This window comes from Azolla caroliniana, unplaced genomic scaffold (genome assembly GCF_043228905.1).
Source record: "Azolla caroliniana isolate FFs.n. ecotype wild unplaced genomic scaffold, voAzoCaro1.0.p SCAF_10, whole genome shotgun sequence".
In the NCBI taxonomy this organism is placed as follows: Eukaryota; Viridiplantae; Streptophyta; class Polypodiopsida; order Salviniales; family Salviniaceae; genus Azolla; species Azolla caroliniana.
Window position 1 is genome coordinate 1793401 of NW_028230445.1, and position 17969 is coordinate 1811369.

At 38.0% G+C, this 17969-nt stretch overlaps 2 protein-coding genes across 5 annotated transcripts; one reads left to right on the plus strand and one right to left on the minus strand.

Annotated features, from left to right (window-relative positions):
* The first annotated feature begins 325 nt into the window (after positions 1-325).
* FBL17 (RNI-like superfamily protein) lies at positions 326-5684 on the plus strand. 2 transcript variants are annotated; one of them, XM_087326464.1, is made up of 11 exons: positions 326-1251; positions 1565-1855; positions 2343-2444; positions 2548-2692; positions 3046-3245; positions 3450-3554; positions 4061-4158; positions 4247-4476; positions 4569-4635; positions 4882-4967; positions 5131-5684. In XM_087326464.1, exons 1-11 carry the CDS (start codon positions 383-385, stop codon positions 5242-5244), a joined length of 2307 nt encoding a protein of 768 aa, XP_087182590.1. In that variant the 5' UTR covers positions 326-382; the 3' UTR covers positions 5245-5684. The 2 variants fall into 2 exon arrangements, with proteins under 2 accessions (XP_087182590.1, XP_087182591.1); XM_087326465.1 differs by having other exon boundaries at positions 1568-1855.
* Positions 5685-6428: 744 nt separating this feature from the next.
* EMB2763 (ribonuclease II family protein) lies at positions 6429-16408 on the minus strand. 3 transcript variants are annotated; one of them, XM_087325773.1, is made up of 24 exons: positions 16275-16408; positions 13949-14086; positions 13691-13848; positions 13465-13520; positions 13204-13326; positions 12989-13122; positions 12653-12893; positions 12413-12563; positions 12097-12337; positions 11869-12025; positions 11408-11476; positions 11082-11207; positions 10940-10992; positions 10388-10494; positions 10250-10304; positions 10066-10165; positions 8611-8722; positions 8397-8517; positions 8254-8313; positions 7908-8013; positions 7632-7727; positions 7471-7552; positions 7329-7394; positions 6429-7167 (listed from the first exon to the last, which is right to left on the minus strand). In XM_087325773.1, the coding sequence occupies exons 1-24, from the start codon at positions 16326-16328 to the stop codon at positions 6948-6950; spliced, it is 2826 nt and encodes a 941-aa protein (XP_087181899.1). In that variant the 5' UTR covers positions 16329-16408; the 3' UTR covers positions 6429-6947. The 3 variants fall into 3 exon arrangements, with proteins under 3 accessions (XP_087181899.1, XP_087181898.1, XP_087181900.1); XM_087325772.1 differs by having other exon boundaries at positions 12413-12566; XM_087325774.1 differs by lacking the exons at positions 13949-14086; positions 16275-16408 and having other exon boundaries at positions 12413-12566; positions 12989-13105; positions 13691-13777.
* Between the last annotated feature and the right edge of the window lie 1561 nt (positions 16409-17969).

Below are 17969 nucleotides of genomic sequence, written 5' to 3' on the forward strand. Positions count from 1 at the left end.
GCTGCCGCGTCGGCTCGGGATCTGCACTTTTTGGCGCTTTTTCGGCGACAAAGTGAATAAAGACAAAACAAAAACCCCGCCAAAATAGAGGAGGAGGGCGGGCTCTTTAAATAAATAAATAAAAATATAAATAGAACTTTTTTATTTATTTTCGTGCAAAAGAGCGAAGAAAATAACAATAAATGTGTGTGGGGGCGGGGATTTTACTGTTTTTTTTTTCTCTTTTTTTTTTTTCAAGATCGTCGATTTCCCGCCAAAATAGGGGTTGTCGTAATTCTGCTAAAATTCGAAGAAAAGACAGAAAGAAAAAGAGAGCAGGATTTGTTCTTGAAGCTTCTTCTTCTTCTTCTTCTTCTTCTTTCCTTTGGAGGCTCGGCTGTCTATGGCGTCTCAAGAATTCTTTGGCTGCTTCGCCAAATCCTCAGAAGCCATGGCTCCTTCTCCTTCTCCTCCTTCCCTGCAGCCGCTCGACTTCGGCCTCGATCTCGACTCCTTCCTGCTCAATGATCATCCCTCCCCCGATGATGGCGACCATCTGATCGTCCCCCCATTTCCTTCTTCTTCTTCTCCTCCTCCACCTCCTGCTCCGAATCTTGGTAGAGCTCACCCACCTCCTCGCCATCGCCGATGTCTCTTTGGAAACTCCTCCTCCGCTCCCCGCACTCGGATTTCTGCAGCTGATTCAGCTCATCCGGGTAGAGATAATGGACCGGCAGAAAGAACCATACCAGCTCAGCGACTCGATGCCAATGATCCATGGAAGAGAACGTTGCAGAACGACAGCAAATCCAAGAAGCGGGGGATGTACAATTGTGGTAAATGCGGACAACCTAAGCGAGGTCATGTCTGTGTAGGCGATAGTCCTTCTAACTCTTCCATTAAACCTGCAATTGCGGTATCTACAAGTCCACAAAAACAAATGGCTAAAAGATTTCACCAGTACTCTGAAGATACATCTGAAGACCACATTTTATCGACTGAATTCGTTCATAATTCCAGTCCTTCTGCGCCAGTTGCTATTGCTGACGTTCCGTCGGAATTTATGGGTCGTCACCATGGATCAGGTCGAAGCTTACTGAAGAAACGAAGTATAAACTTGTCTTCATCTCTGTCCTTCAACTCATTTATGGCTCCAGCTGCTTCTAGCTCTGCTACGTCTTCTTGCTCTTCAAACGAGAGATTCAAGCGCACAAATTCAGAAATCGTACAAGCTTCCCCCATAACATCTGTTATCAGCTTATCTACAGATAGGTAGAATACACTGTCTCCTTGCAATTATTAAATTTCCTATCACATGATTCCTCAGTTACTGTTTCTTCTTCTGGATCCTGTTTACGTTCTGCATATACCTTCTTTACTATGGAAATGAAATTTGCGGTCATTCCGGAAACTCAACCAGATAGATAGATACTCGCGACTAACTTCTTCAATAAGTACATTTGCGAATCTATGATCATATACACACACTCACACGCTCAATTACTCTGCTATTTCTAAACGATGACATTTAACAGGAGATCTGTTAATAAACGAATTCTCTGTTTAATTGGCTGAAATTTCATAGCAGTTATGTCCCAGAAGTATGCAAACCTCAGAAGGATGAAGAAGAATCAATGCCACTGTCATGTATGGTTCAGATCCTTTCTCGGTTACATCCAATCGATCTCAGTGCTGCAGGTAGTGTATGTAGAAGATGGAGACAGTGTGCTGAGTATGCGTGGGTCGCAATTCGCCAGATTCAGCTCAACATTTCTTTATTTTCTACTGGAAACGATAATTTGGATTCTGGAGGTTTTCTTTCTACCGTTTTGAGGAAATGTCCAAACCTTGATGAACTCACTCTGATCGTATCAAGGTGAAAATTAACTTCAAACTATTTTGAATTTCTTTTTTGTTCAATCTATACTATGCGCACTCTTCCTGATTCTCCCATGAGTGTTTAATACTGCGAAGTCCTTACACATTATCTGATTCCATCATGAGAATTTGGTGCAATGAATTTACTCTTTATTTCGTCAACCTATACTGTACTCGTGCTGATTCCAATATGTAAATTTCGTAATGTGAAATTTTCGTTTTGTTCTATCATTTCTATACTTTTCTGATTTTACTATGGAAGTTTTGCCCTGTGAATATCCTACGTCTGATTAACAGTGCCCTTTTCTTATTCTCCTAGGAATGTTTAGCTCCATAAATTTCATTTTTGTTTCGTCCTTATTATACTCTTTCTCATATTACTATGAAAGTGTGCTTCCGTGAATCTCTTTTAGTTCGATCTATTGTTTTTTTGCCTGTACTATCAAAGCTTTGTGCTAAGAAAAATAAACTGTTGCTCTTTGCAGCGATGTACGAGATTCTTTGCTCAAATGCATCATTGCTTTAAGTTCTCGGCTTTCGTCTTTAGAAATATGTTTAGCTCCTGAAGGTGTCAACTCTATAACGGGGTAAAAATCTAGTTGAATTTTCTCACGGTTTCGTAATAGATTGCTAATTATATGTCAATTGACCTGATGCAATGTATTTTTTTTCTAATTGATTTACAAACAGAGAAGGAATAAGGAACCTTCTTCGCCATTGTAAATCTTTGACGTCTCTAAAATTAGAAGGATGTGGAAATATGTTTGAAGTTGAGCTTAACAGTGCATGCCTAGAAACACTTTGGCTCACTGGATGCTCCGAGATCAAGTACATGGTAAGAAATAATCCGTTCTGGTAGCATATAATATGAGCATTTTAATGAAAAATTAAGACATCTGGAATAACGAGGAGAATCATCTTAGCGTGTGATTCTGAAATAAGTGTTGAGGGAATAAGATTATATGATCTCGCAACGTTTTCACAAGATTACTAATTTAATGCAGTTCTTGAATGACATTAAAGTACAGCACTTTTAGAAGATTAACTCGGCCGTTACTGACTGACATTAACGTACAGTGCTCTTAGAAAATTAACCCCACACTTGTTTACAGTAGTCAACTACATAATGCGCTTAAAAATATTTCAATTGGGACCCTGAAACTGATCCTGGCATGCTATGGCTTTCAGTTTTTGAATTGTTCAAGGCTTTCGGAACTGAGCTTGGATTTTTTGCCATACGGAAATCAAACGAGTGACACAAAGACAGATACATTGGCAGCTATAATGAAGAACGTAGGGAATACAGCAAAAGGATTGAAACGTCTTCACGTGGCATCTCATTTGCTAGATGATCGTGTGGTTCATGCTCTCTTGAGTTCAGGGCTAAGGTCAGTCAGTGTCTTTAAGATTCTAATTATACTTTTTTACTTACATCCACATAAATAGTTAAATGTTTTATTGGCTTAACTGAAATATCTTTTTATTACTTACTGCCTTGAATTTAATTCAGAATTTATCAATACATTGATAAATAAGAGAAACTTTTTGTATGCATGTCACATCCAACCATTGATTGATGTTTTGTGGAACAGGTCATTATCCATGCTATCACTTACCTTTGGAGGTGGAATAACAGATAACTCTGTTGCAGCAATTGTTGCAAACTGCCAGAGGCTAGAACTCCTGGATTTGAGTGGGTATGCATGCCTTGCCATTCAAAATTTTGTACCCAATAGTTTGAGAAATCTTGCTCCGTTTTAGGTTCTGTCAAGAACTACAAAAATCGATACCTTTTGAACCTTCAACATCTTTCTCTAGTTTTAATGCTTTAATGGACTACAAAGGAGCTCCTTCCAAAGAGCTATGGATGCCATTATTAGTGGTCCATTGAGATGCAACAACATTCACTTTTCTGTTGTGCATTGGTGGAGAGATGGAATAGAATTTCTTCCATTTTCCCCAAGAAGCCTGCATTGACATATTTCTTCCTATTTGTCCATGATTCTCAAATGTCTAAATATTTCTGGCTTCAGACTCCAGGGTGCTTATTTAAATACATTATACATATGAAACCATTTTGCTAAATCAAACTCAGTAATGTATTCCTAATTTGTTTATTATTTTGTCTTTTCATCTATCTTTTGGTTATTTGTAAGGTCAAGTTTTCTTTCTACTAAACCTAACACTTCATTGTCCATTGCAGATCAAGTATTAGTGATAAGGCTCTCCAGATGATCAGTAATTCGTTCTCTTCAACATTGACAAAGCTTTTGTTGGCTCTTTGTCCAAATATCTCCCATCGTAAGATAAACAGTCGAGCTGTTACTCTTCTATAGGATTTCTGTACTTACTGTCATTGTTTGACAGATGTATATTAATGGCATTGCAGTTGGATTGGAGATGGTGGTTTCCCAGTTGCCTCGATTGCAGCTCCTTGATTGTGGAAAGGTGATAGTTGACAATTGGAATGGAATGAATCAACCGTTGGTCGAAGTAAATGATGACAACGACGCCAATATCGACTTGCACAATATACACAGGAAAACTGGAGTTTGTGTATTGCAGCTCTATCATCTAGAACTTGAGAAACTAAGCTTATGGGGATGCTCTGGACTTCAGGTTTGGTTTAGTGTCAACTATCTCAATGGCGAATAATGGTGTTTTTTGGCCCTTCATTTAGTTATGTATTAAGTTGAGTTCTGAATTGGCAGGAGCTAATTTTGGACTGCCCAAAGCTTGTGGACCTTAATTTGACAAGCTGCTCAAAGTTAAAACCTGGTGCGTGTTCCCTGCTTTCTGTATGTGTATTCTGAAATGCAGACTACATTTACATCCTAAAAAATTTTAGGACAAAACTTATCATCCAAACTTTGGGATTGATATGACCGAGATTTAAGTCTGAATGTGCTTATATATATTTACTTCGATTACTTATGTCTTTTTTGCAAGCTTGATTATTTTATTGAGCATCATTTTTGCAAGCTTTAAAAGAAACTTAAGAGCATTATTTATGGTGTACAACAGATGGGTTCCAACTGCATTGCCCATCATTGAAAGAAGTACACGTTGGTAAGTGTGGAAAAGAGTGCGTGGACAAGATTCAGTATCAGGTAATGTGCTTGCTAGATTTCTATGTCATTTTCACGTAGCGAATTACTTATTTTACATACATTGTTTGACTGTAACACTAGTTTCTTAAACACATTTATCATATGTATATATATGTATAGAGTTCTAAAATATATATCACATATAATGTATAAATATATGCAGATGGATCATGGTCTTTTAGATCCGAGGGTCATCTGGCGGCGCCAAGCAGATGGGTCAAAACGAGTGCAAGCACCTTGCATAGCTGAGGAGCCATCAATTTGTTCAACACCCTGAAAAACTCGTTATCCTTCTGGTCTATCACACACCGAATAAACCAGAAATCCTTCTTTGAAAAGCCAATATATTTCTTCCATTTACAAGAGCTAGCATTATTTTTTGACGTCATAAAATAAGGAAAACAATTGGTGCTGCTGCAAGTGATGAAGTCTCGATTAGACTGTATAGAGGGTGACCCTTAAATATGTATATATACATATACAGATACATATATATATATATATATTTATTGAGGGTTTTGAATAGAATTCTCAATTAGAATAAGGAAGAGCACACTTCAAACAGTGAATCTCTGATTACTTTTGTAAGAGTTAGTTGATCATTTAATGATCTCTAACGAAGTAAAAGCCTTAGTTCCTATTGCATTGACTTCTCTGTTAATGCAGGTTGAACAAAATCAAGGCAAGAGAAATAAATTCTAGTCTTGTTAGGTAAGAGTGTAATTTTTGCTCCTTGCTCTTGCTCCTTCTATGAAGAAAACGAGTACTGTATTCCCATTAAATTCATCAAGAGAAAATGAATACTTAAACATTTCAATCCCTTTTGTGTCTTCAGAAACGATTCATAGCAAATGGAACTCCCGAGGCTACATAACTGTTAATGTCTTAATTATAAATTTGTATACGCATTTCCAAGTGTCATATTATTGAGGGTATGCTTAAGCATGGTGCTCTAAAATACGGTAGAATGTGACTTTTTTGCTTTGAACCCGAAAAGATAAGACTTATTGTGAAATGAGTATGTTTTTCTTCAAAGTATCAACCTCATCTATTTGTACACTTGGCTTATTGGAAGGAAAGCAAATGTTCCATTTCACCAAATTCCACAGCCTAGTATTTTAGTTAATTTATAAAATTTGTTCTTTTTGAAAATACACTATTGTTTTTGCCTCCTTAATCCAATTTTGCTTCCTCTTCTGTGTACACATGCTATACTCAAGTTTACCAGGGAATATATAACAGTGATCCAATCTGGAACCAATTTTTATGTGTTAGCTTAATTAAATATAAAAGAACTATGGCTATACGTATTTTCCACAACATTGATATTTACCTTCAATCACTCTTTGAAACTTACAGATTGAAAAAATTTCCAGTATGTAATCAGCAGGTTTTGCATAGTTGTCAAAAACTGGATTGTTGATACTGGTACACCAAGAATCATGCTCATAAGAGGATAGAAAAAATTCGGCTCAATTAATCATTGCTTCAATATGTGGTCCCTGTTAAAGTTATAAACTATGATAACTCCCTATATGAAAGTTACCATGTTCCTCAGTGTCTCAAAATTCACAATTGCCGACATCCAGCATAGACAGTCTCAAACATCGTTGAAGGACTGTATACAATGGTGTTAATGATAGGAAGGGTATTCAAGTCATCCTATTTTTCAGTGGATCGTCTTTCAAAATTCACATTCATCTAAAGGTGAAACCACTGTTTTTGGAATCATAAACCTAACTACTTTGATGTAGCATACAAATGAATAGGGTTGATAAGGACCTTAAGGGGAAGGCTATGCATATTATGAGCAGCTAAAAACAACTATTCTCAGAATTATGTGGAGTGAAGCACGCGAATCCAAAAATGGGCAAGATGCTGCGGTGCATAGCCAGCTCCAAAACAAACAAATAAGTAGAATCCGTAGTGAAGGGCCGGCTCTTCCCGTTTTAGCTTCTATAAACCATTTGATTATGCTCATCAAGTAAGCAGTGTCAGTTGAAGCTTTGAGCGATTTGGCTGTGTCTCAACAACTTGAATATGAACCATGACTGCATCAAGCACTTTGTATTCCTTTGTGCCATCCCTTTTGATGATCTTCTGCTGTTCTTCATCAATCACCCAATCAAATGTTTGTTTCTCATTTTGCTCACTTCCTCTCTCCTTGGTTGTAATATATACAGGACCTTCGATACCAAACCTAGAAATACACCACCACGTGTTTTTAACTATCAGCCAAATGAAATGTTTTAAGTGCCACATCTGATTTGAATGAAATTTTTAGCAGCGAATTAGAAATAGAAATAGAAATACATACTATATATATATATATACAAATTTCATCATCATCATTATACTTACTTTGGCACAAATACTATGAAACCATTTGACCTTACTTTGACAATTCGAGCCTCTGCAGTAGTTGGGCTATATAAACACAAGCATTACGAAATAAGATGAAGTCTCAGTAATAAAAAGAGAGCAGGTCTAGAATCATTCTCACCGATCACGGAAGAAGATGAGGGTGTGAAGTTCTATAGAAGCTCGGCCTGCCATTTGTGCGTTCCGGTGACGGAAATTCAAATCTAAGACACAAAAAGAAAATCACTCTCCAGTATCACAAATATACAATAAGGTCACGCTTTTGCACTAAACACAACTCACTGTCAGCAATGTTGTTGAGTTGAGCTTTGTCATGAAAAACTGTTGGCAACTTAAATAAATCCAGTGAGGCAGCAAGTAAACGATGCACAATCACATCTGCGACAACAATTATGGCATGTTCATTCTTATCATCTACTCTTATTGTATGCCTAGAGGAAAATAACCTCATACATTTGGCAAGTATATTGCAATATGAAACTTAAAGGATGCAACCGAGCCAGCCATCAAGAGCGCAATTTACATCACCTATAAGATATCATCAGCTGAACAAAGTACCTGCATAACGACGAATTGGCGAGGTGAAATGAGTATAAATTGCTGTTGCTAGACCATAGTGATGATATTCAGGGGGAGTGAGCTCTCCACTACAAAAGTAGAGTGCCTGCATTTGTGTCCATAAACTGTATATCAGAATCCCATGTTTTGAGAAGCAAGGAAAGTAAGTAAAATATCATTGTCTATAAAAGGCCAAAATGACCTATAAGCCAAAGCGTGTTTTAAATTTGTACAAAACTGACATAATAATTGTATCTCGACATAAATATGATAGATAGTCTATAAACAAATTAGATATGTTAGATAGAGAGGGAGGAGATGGAGAATAAATACGGCAATTCTATACCTGAGTCATACACCGAGTTGCTAGTATCCTAATAAGTTTGTTGAAATACGGATCAGTACCCTGGATTTTATTGCATGTAGTTATATATTTGCATCAAAATAACAAGAAGCCAAATCAAAACATAACGTGAACATGCTTCATACCACTGCATTATCAAGAGAATCAGCCAACGTTTTTGAAGTGGTAATATCCAGCTTCACACCTACAGCAGCAGCTGTTCGGATAAGAGGTTCCAGCATTTTTGGTGTGGGTATTGGATGCCGCCTAAACAGTTCATGTTCTTCTTTACATGTTGAGGATGATAACTTTGTATAAACAGGAAAATTGACAGACTGAATAGGCTAACATTTTACTCACCGTAGTAGACCACACAGAGGATAGTGTTTCAATATTTTTTCTGCCACTGAAATATTTGCTGCAAGCATGAACTCTTCAATCATTTGATTTGCTTCTCTGATTTGATACATCCCTGTACGATATCCATTTAAAAAATTCAGTTTGTCTTTTTAATTCAGAAATATTGTGAAATGCACATAAGACATCAAAATCAGCCTAGTTAGCTTCTTACTTCTTACTCAATTTATAGTTGATACAAAGGTACCCATTTGGGTTGGCTTAGCTAAAAAGAAGGTACATGCATCCTAAAAAGGGTGTGCTAAAAGGGTGGCACAAAGGAACACATTTCCACCACATTTCCCCCCTGAGAGAAACAAGAGACTGAGGAGCAGGAATAGGAACAGGAACAGGAGCAATCGCTTGTCGAAGGAGGGGGCGCATCTGTTGGAGATAGAGCCCCCCAAGTGGCACTATCCATGTTGGCGTGTTCGAAAAGGGTTGATCCGTGTTGACGCCTGTACGGATGTATTGTAGGCGTGGGTGATGAAAGGCAAGATTTGATCCCAGGTTTTGTTGCATGGATCGATGTAAGCAATCTCCTTGTTGAGGGTCTTGTTGAGGTGTCCGGTGAGGCCATTTGTTTGAGGATGGTATGGGGATTTAAGCACCTGTTGGACACCTAGTTGAGCTGCAATGACGTTAAGGAAATCCCTGTGGAACTGGCAGCCTTGATCAGATAATAGTTGGACGGGGCTAGTGACGGAAAATGAGCTAGCAATTGGCAGATAGAGATCAATCCCTCTTGTCGACTGAGGGCCACCTGGACTTGGCTGAGATGGGGGACGGGAGGGCTATAGGCGGATAGAGATCAATTGCTCCTGTGGACTGAGGGCCACCTGGACTTGGCTAAGGTGGGGGACAGGAGGGCTATCGTGTCGGAGGGGGATTGGGGAAAGATCAATTGGCGGAGAAAGACCAATCCCTCCTGTGAACTGAGGGCCACCTGGACTTGGCTGAGGTGGGAAACAGGAGGGCTATTGTGTAGGAGGGGGGTTGGGGAAACTCGTGGGACAAGAAGTTACTGGGCAACCTAAGGTGAGGGGGAAGAGGTGGATGCTTGGATATGGGGGACTGGTACCCCGTTTCTCCACCAATATGTGAAATGCACATAAAAGATCAAAACCAGCCTAGTTAGCTTCTTACTTCTTATTCAGTTTATAGTAGATACAAAGGTACCCACTTGGGTTGGCTTAGCTAAAAAGGGTGTGCTAAAAGGGTGGCACATAGGAACACATGCACACCGCATTTCCACCACAATATATTGACATAGCCTTGCAGTTTTTCCTGAATAATATTGGTTGGCAATATTAATGTTAACCTTGAATCAAACCATGGAAATAAATACAATAGCCAAAGACTACTTTAAGATAGGAGTACAGTCACTAGCTCTAAACTGGAATTGACAGAAAAACATACCGATATCAAGAGGATTATGTGTTTCTGTGTCTATGTCAAACTTTACTTCAGGGGAAGCCAGGGTCAAAGCTCCACGGTCTATACGGCGCTGTCTCATGATCTTGAGTCCAAATAAATTACAGAACACTGTAAGACAAAGATCAAACAAAGAATAGCAAAATGAATTAAGCAATCAGTGAAGCACCTTTGCTAGAGTATTCATATTACGGAGATCAGTGGTAAGAGGATCAACTAGCCGACTGCCACAAAGAGAAAAGTAAACAAATTATAAACAATAATCAAAGCCTGATCTAACAAATAATTAAATTCCAGAAGCAAATGCCTGTCATCCATGCGTGCTTGAGCCTCTATATAAGACATTGCAGCAACAGACTTGATCACACTTTTTGTGTATCTTGTTGAAATAATTTCTGCCTCACTTGACATGTCCTATAAAACATCAACATTATTACATAGTATACTTCCTGTAATTACAAAAAGACACACGCCTAGTTTCGGAATGCTTGTCTTGCATACAGGCAATACATACATAATGTAGCATTTACTGAGAAGAGGTAATTATCTCATATTTATCAAATTTATGCATCTATTACTTTACAGAAAGAAGGTGATAGCAAATAAATGCCACATGTTACCAGGAATAGTATACTAAGATTTTCTCTAACAAGTTCAACTCAACATGAATAAGTTATTGAAGGATAGCCAATGTCTGTGTCATTTAAGAATCAAATTGTGCCAAAGCAGGCAGAACGGAACACTAGGTGGAAAATGTGTTGTACAGTGGCAGCTGTCTATCTAATATGACGAAATAGTATGTTTATCCATGCTTTATCAACAAGAAAATTTGCGAATGTAGCATATTCAAGAAAATTACCCAAATCACTGAGAAGGCCAATCGCTCAACATCTGCGCGAAGCGAGCAAATATCTGGTGTAGCAAAAGAATCATATATACAGAAAGCTCACAGCGATAATCAAATGAAATGTTTATCGTTGCTTTATATGTATGTAACATACCTTCAGTAAGAGGCTTCGGAAGCATATCAATCCGCTGCTCCACCAAGTACACAGATGTACCTCTCTTAGATGCTTCCTCGTCTAATGGTGTCCCCGGAAGTACAAAATTTGTGACATCTGCTATATCTAGTATTAACATGGGTTAAAGAATAGTTGTTGAACGCAGCCCTAATTATGCTCAAATTTATAGTAAACGTTTTGCCAAGGGCTTCAATAAATATAAATAAAGAGAACCCTGTCTATACAAGTTGGTTGTCGTCAGCATGAGATGCATAAACTCTATCAACTCATAAGTCATAACTATGAGAACTTCAAAACCAGGATACGGACTCCAACTTCAAAGTTCCCATTGGGGAGAGGTGTACAATGTAATGCATCATCAATATCTCTACAACCTGCATGTTACAAAGAATACCAATTTCTAGAATAATTTGCTGTGGTAACCAAGTTATGGGTGACAAATTAATCAAAACACTTGATTTTAGAGCAGTTTGAAAGAAAATTCTCTTCTTTCGTGATCAAAAGTTTGCCCTGGAGCCATTATATCAGTGGAAGCACAAAGAAGGTTAAATACACTACTATTTTGGATGTACCAGGATATCACAGATCTTAGATATTATGATTTACATTATCCTACAGTTAGATTGTTAATGTCATAAAATATCCTAAGGAACTATTCACTGGTAAAGGAAAATAAAGGTATATCGCTAGCTATTTTTTAATTACAGTACATTCATAAGACAATACAAAGAGTAAACCACAGCTCCGACCAGCTAAACCATCTCACCTGGAGGATCTACACTGAATACACGTATGTGTCTAAGGTCTTCACGATACGCGCAGTTAAGGTCCTCCAGAGAAACAGACCATGGAAGTGGAGGAAGACATGATAGAACCTGCTCTGAGAAAGGCCTATTATCTATGTCATTTTCAATCATGAGAACCTGCAACCATAAATTCCATAAGATAAAAAACAACTAAAGAATGCTATCAAGTTGCCAATGTTTACACACACCTCACTCTCTGTAGCTCGATCGCCAATTTCACCAATAGTTCTTATATAATGACCAGAAGGGAACCGCAAGGTTCGATCCCATGAATCAACAGCGACTAATATTCTCTTATTGATAAGATTCCCAAATTGGCGAGTTTGAATGCGAATTTTTGGAATTCTCTTGTCAGAAGATACGAAAAGAGCATTTACAGTGCCTCCGTCCCCTGCAGGCATCTGCATGGGTTCCAATGATCCACAATACCTGTATGTACAACAATGGGAGTACTGCTGAATAAAAATTACCAAGTCCTGAAGGAGCCATAATTAGATTACTTACGAGTGCCAATTACGTTTAATTACACCCACGACCCGACCACAAGGCTGTAAACCTGCTTTAGAAGCATTTTTATCTTGCCGCATGGGCTCGCATGGTGCATCATCAGCACTCTCAGGAGCCAAGCTCACCTTTTCCTCAACATCCTCTTCCTCTTCTGCCACAAAATAAACATTCCCATAGCTTTCATACACACTCCAACATTCATTCAAGCAGTTCCTGCAAATTAGGGAACACCTTTACCATCTTCCACAAGCTTTATCATGTTTCCTTCTTTCCATAGCTCCTCTGGCAACAGTTCAACAGCCACCACATCACCATCAAATGATCGATTCATGTTGATCCGCCCATAAACTACAATTTCATCTCCGATACTTTCACTACCAACATAAGCTTCTAATGGATTGTAACGATTTACACGGAGCTTTCCCTGATGGAAAATGCCCTGGCGTAAACCATTTGTAATTTCTGACATTGGTTTATGCTGAAAAATATACAGAGCAGATCAAGTTATTAACAGTAGACAGCCTGTGCAATAAAACATATCACAATTCACTTTACCACCTATCCAAGAGATACCTCTTCATATATCAATTTTTTCTTAGATGGACGTAACTCCTCCACATCCATATGAGTTGTATTATTGTCATTATCTGTTTGGACAACCAAGTCCAGGAGTTCTGGCTTCCCAAGTGACTTCACAAATGATTGCACTGAATGTCGTGGCCAAGTTATATGGTTTTTCCAAAAATTGGAAAGAGAAAATAGCATGTCCATAAACTTCACAAATTTACCTGTCTCTGTCCGTATTCCCTCTTGAAGTGCTCTCTTTTTATTTTCAACATCATTTGTCAGAAGCAATATGTTTGGCCCCCCAAGTAAATGCTTCTGATACCAAAGGCTTGCAGTGCGAATAGCTAGCATGCAATTAATGAATTAGAAAGAATAATCTGGCTCAGTATCACAGCTATGAGCTGTAGAATTAATATACTCCGAAAATGTGGTTATAAAGAGGGTAGTAAACTGATGGAAGTAATTATGCTGAATAAAGAAACCTCTATCATTACGATCATTGACACTTTCCCCTGGTAAAGCCTTTACATAGGTGTCCCTGTCCAAGAAGTGGATATGAATAAGGATACTTTCCACCGAGGTCACTCATTCAAAAAATTCAGTACACAGCAAATGTCATGTTCCTTGATATATATTACAAAACACCAGCTAGATGCAAAAGTGGAGAATATGTAAAACTGCACACTCAAATCATGAACCATGACCTACTTGTTATGCTCATTTGCAAAGACAAAAAAACGGCGTGTAGGATTGCTACATAATGCTCGGAGACGGTTATACAAGCTTAAATTTCTGTTCTTCACTTCCTCAAGCACCACAGAAAGTATCACAACATCATCTATTGCACTATTCTCTAGAAGATCAATCTACCAAGAAAGTTCCAAAGATATGTCAGAACAATTAAAAAAAGATGAAAATAGCTGAAATAATAGTTTAAACTACATATTTAAAAGTTTTGAGAGGTACATGATGGAGTGTGACATTTGTATCCACTATCAAGATATTAGCTGCAGACTCACTAAGGCAGGCAGATTCCTTGGCACAAACTGTGCAATATAATGCACCACAAGGTATATCATCTCGTAAGTAATGCTCTCTGACCACCTGCATTATAATAAATTCCATCTTATTACAGTATATTAGTCATATAATGTCACACATAGTTGACTGAGAAGTACCAGGAACATTGCCTTATTACTACGAATGTTAATGTGACCACTCACCAGAAAGATTTCCGCAATTCAAAGAAAACATCAGCATACTTTGTCAATAATTTCATTATTTCTCGTATGTAACATTGTTTACAGAGCGGGCGCATAAATATTTCCACAAATCAAAGGCAACACCAGCATACTTCCCCGTGAGTTTAATTATGTCCCATAGGTCATGTTGTTTACAGAGGACGTCAATGTAACTCTCTCTATATACATAAGGAGAGAAAGAAAGAAAGAAAGAAATATTAACATTTCTTATGAGTTCAGAATGGCCTATGGGACTGAAAAGTACATCTTAAAATGAACCAAAATAAATATAGCTAAATTTGTAAAACTGCCAAAGCTACCAGATATTCTTGTTAGCTAAGCACTTATTCTTGAGTTTAGATGGACTGAAACTTCTACTTTCAAAAGATCTCCAACACCACCATACCGAGATGAGGTCTCTGAACTTCGGCGTGAGGGAAGTTATATAACTGAATGCATATCATATGCATATGTAAAATATAAACATGCATACATAATATAGATTTAGTACTCGACTAGATTACACCCTTCAATTTTAGCTTATAAAATTATGCCATCATAATTATATGAGTTCGGGTAGGGCCAGTTCAGAGACAGTAATATTCTCTTCCTCGCTCATTTCTCTCGAAGAGGACCTATACTAATACACCAGTTTTTTTTCATAGTACTCGGTTTGAAATCTAGTAAATTTAAACAAATATCAGTTTTTCTTTCTTTCTCTCTCTCTCTCCAAGAAGAAACACACAATTTTACATGTTTTGAAGGGTCCCTAGGTCATACTTCACCACCAAGGATGATAATAAAACCTTAGGTAATCACAAGCACCATTGATATGAGGCAAGGATGCCCATTGTCCCCTACACTCTCCCAATTGTACATCAACGAGATACTGGACTAATTTGCGTGTGGAGACAACGAGGGAATTGACATATTAAGTACACCTGTCTGTATTCTTCTTTATGCTGTGACATGATCTTGGTATCTGAATCTCATGCAGGTCTAACATCATCTGACTGTCCTTGATTTTTGCCATTAAAACGGGTTCACAATAAACCTAAGGAAGACTAAGGCCATGATCTCCCTCACATCTGAGCTGACTCCCCAACTCGCCAACAAGTTGTCTTCACCTTATCAGGAGGGCAATTTGAAGTAGTTGATTCCTATGTATATCAACCGCTTGTTCCACCACACCAATCAACCTCAGATACAATGTCCATTCACCACTACTCAAACCATACATTTTAGTTATGCACTTTGTGCTTGTAAACCATCTTCATTAAAATTATTATCATGACGCTTTAGAAAACCTAGAGATTTTATTTTTGTTTCAGTATGCACAACATGAATTAACCCATATTTGTAATCATGATTTGTCTCATAGATGTGTTAGAATTACTTTCATTTCTTTCTTTCTTCTTGCTCATTCTCTCTCCCTATCGAAGTAGTGTTTATTTGAAAGCAACATGATAATATAAAATACCTTGCTGTCCAACCACAATAGTGAAGATATTATGGCAAGGTAAACCCTCTTAAGGTTCTGCAATACTAGCTGCAGTATGGCAAGTCTACTGGGGCCCAGGTGACAGCAAAGCTCATTTATCAAAACTGTCAAATCAATTGCCTTGTCAGCGTATATACTTGATGCAGTACTCCATGGAGATCATCAACACGAACTTATTTCTCATACTCCAATTGTCCTTTTGACCCCAGTATCTAAACTCTTCAAATAAGAACTCATTTCTCATACTCCAATTGTACAATAGACCCCAGTAGCTAAGGGAGTCAAACAAGAACCAATTTCTTACACTCCAATTACACCATACCTATGGCAGTTGGGCAAGAACTCAGTTCTTATACTCTAATTGTATTAAAACTCAGTAGAAAGGTAGCATAATTTCCCTATTTACGGATGCCAAAAATTGCTACACAACAGCCCAAATTTCTCCTTATCTCTCTAATACATACATACATACCTGTATGTATGTATGTAGGTATGTACGTGTGTATGTATGTATAGATTGATAAATAAGAGTTTGAGTTTAGAGACTAACCTTAAGGACCTGGCCTCGCTTGGTTTTCCTCATGAACGACTTACTCTGCAGCATCTTTCTGTCTACGCACGCTCTGAGTCTTGCCCCCAAAAATCCCAGGAAATTAGCATAAGCAAAAGAAGAAGAAGAAGAAGAAGAAGAAAGAAAGAAAGAAAGGAGGGTTTCTCAACAAATGAAGGAGCAGGGCCGGCAACGAGCGAGCGAGCGGGCGAGCAGAGAATAGTGAGGACTCTGACGGAACATTACAAATTTACAATGAATGAATTTTAGCTAATTATAAGTAAGGGAAAAGTACCAAGATACCCCCTGGAAGTTCGTCTATTTACCAAAATGCCCCTGGAAGTTTCAAATTTACCAAACTACCCCTATGTCCAAAAAAATACACTTTATCAAGTAAGTACAAAGGACCCAAAGAATCTTTTAAGTAAAGAAATTTGTGTTTGAAGGGTATTCTGGTAAATAGGGCTTGTAGATTTGAGTGTATAATTACTTTATAAGGTGTATTTTTTTGGACATAGGGGTAGTTTGGTAAATTTGGAACTTCCAAGGGCATTCTAGTAAATAGACAAACTTCCAAGGGTATCCTGGTACTTTTCCCTATAACTAATTATACGGACTCCTACAACTTTCTACCAAATCTCTATCTCTTTTATCGTCTTGGGTTCGAAACCCAAATTTCTCACCTCTCCATTAGATACTTCATACATATCTCTTTTAATTCACTTGATGCCATCGTGGAATGTAGAAGTTGAACCCATGACCTCCTAGTCTCCATTAGGCAACCTTACCAACTGAGCTACAAATCTCCCCATTGTGTGGTGTCTTCGCGTAGAAGTACCTTTAACTTTTGTTTGTAATGTTTACCATGGTTTTATCAACGTCAACCAAAACTAAATTGACATTGCCACAATGTGTACTCATTGATATGTATCTTGCGATCTCAATAATGTTTGCGTTTTTGGAATTTAGTGACACAAATATTCTTGATGTTGTAAGCTTTCTCAAAGTCTCTTAACTTCAATTGGAAGTCAATAAACTATTTCACTTGGACTCACTAATATTAAACATTGAGGTTGTAGTAAGTGATTGTTACTCGTATGAGATGTACAGGGAGGGTGAGAAACTATAGTTGTGTAAGGTATATGAGTGTGAGTGTGCGGATGAATATGAGCATGTGAACACATGCACAATTGTGTGCATCTGTACACATATGAGAAAACGTGTGTAAATGGTGAGAAGGTTATGGAGCTACCCTAACGCTCTTGATTTGTAATGGTTACCTCTTGTACATATATAAAACCACCCCATGGGGCATGAAAAGAAATAGAAGAAGTTTCCCTATTCTATGTTTCTCTCCCTCTCTCTCCCTCGCGCTCAAAACCCCTTGGGAGCGGGGTGGAGTAGTTCTTGGCTCCAGCCTCCACCCCCCACCCAACAACAATGATTTCTAAATCCATATTTTGAGGAGCAGATTATAAGTTCACACAATCTCAAAGGAAAGATACCTTTTTTTTCTCACGTTCCTAGTCCTTGTAAGTAGTGAATGAGAAGCCTAAGATGTGCAATATAGAAACATGAGAAAGAAATCTAGATAAAAGAAACATAGGTCAACAATATGACTATCAAGGGAGACGTTTGCTTTAGCAAAGGATTAGTGTTGCCTAAAATAACATTAAGCGTATAAAACAAATATGT

Bases quoted from the DNA above. Each gene is read 5' to 3' on its own strand.
- FBL17 (XM_087326464.1), top strand. From the start codon at position 383: ATGGCGTCTCAAGAATTCTTTGGCTGCTTCGCCAAATCCTCAGAAGCC. The intron at 2,693-3,045 runs GTAAGAAATAAT...TATGGCTTTCAG, and splicing joins GCTCCGAGATCAAGTACATG to TTTTTGAATTGTTCAAGGCT. The intron at 3,555-4,060 runs GTATGCATGCCT...TGTCCATTGCAG, and splicing joins GAACTCCTGGATTTGAGTGG to ATCAAGTATTAGTGATAAGG.
- EMB2763 (XM_087325772.1), bottom strand. From the start codon at position 16,328: ATGCTGCAGAGTAAGTCGTTCATGAGGAAAACCAAGCGAGGCCAGGTC. The intron at 12,894-12,988 runs GTATCTCTTGGA...TATATTTTTCAG, and splicing joins AAAAATTGATATATGAAGAG to CATAAACCAATGTCAGAAAT. The intron at 7,553-7,631 runs GTGAGTTGTGTT...TTTGTGTCTTAG, and splicing joins ACTCAACAACATTGCTGACA to ATTTGAATTTCCGTCACCGG.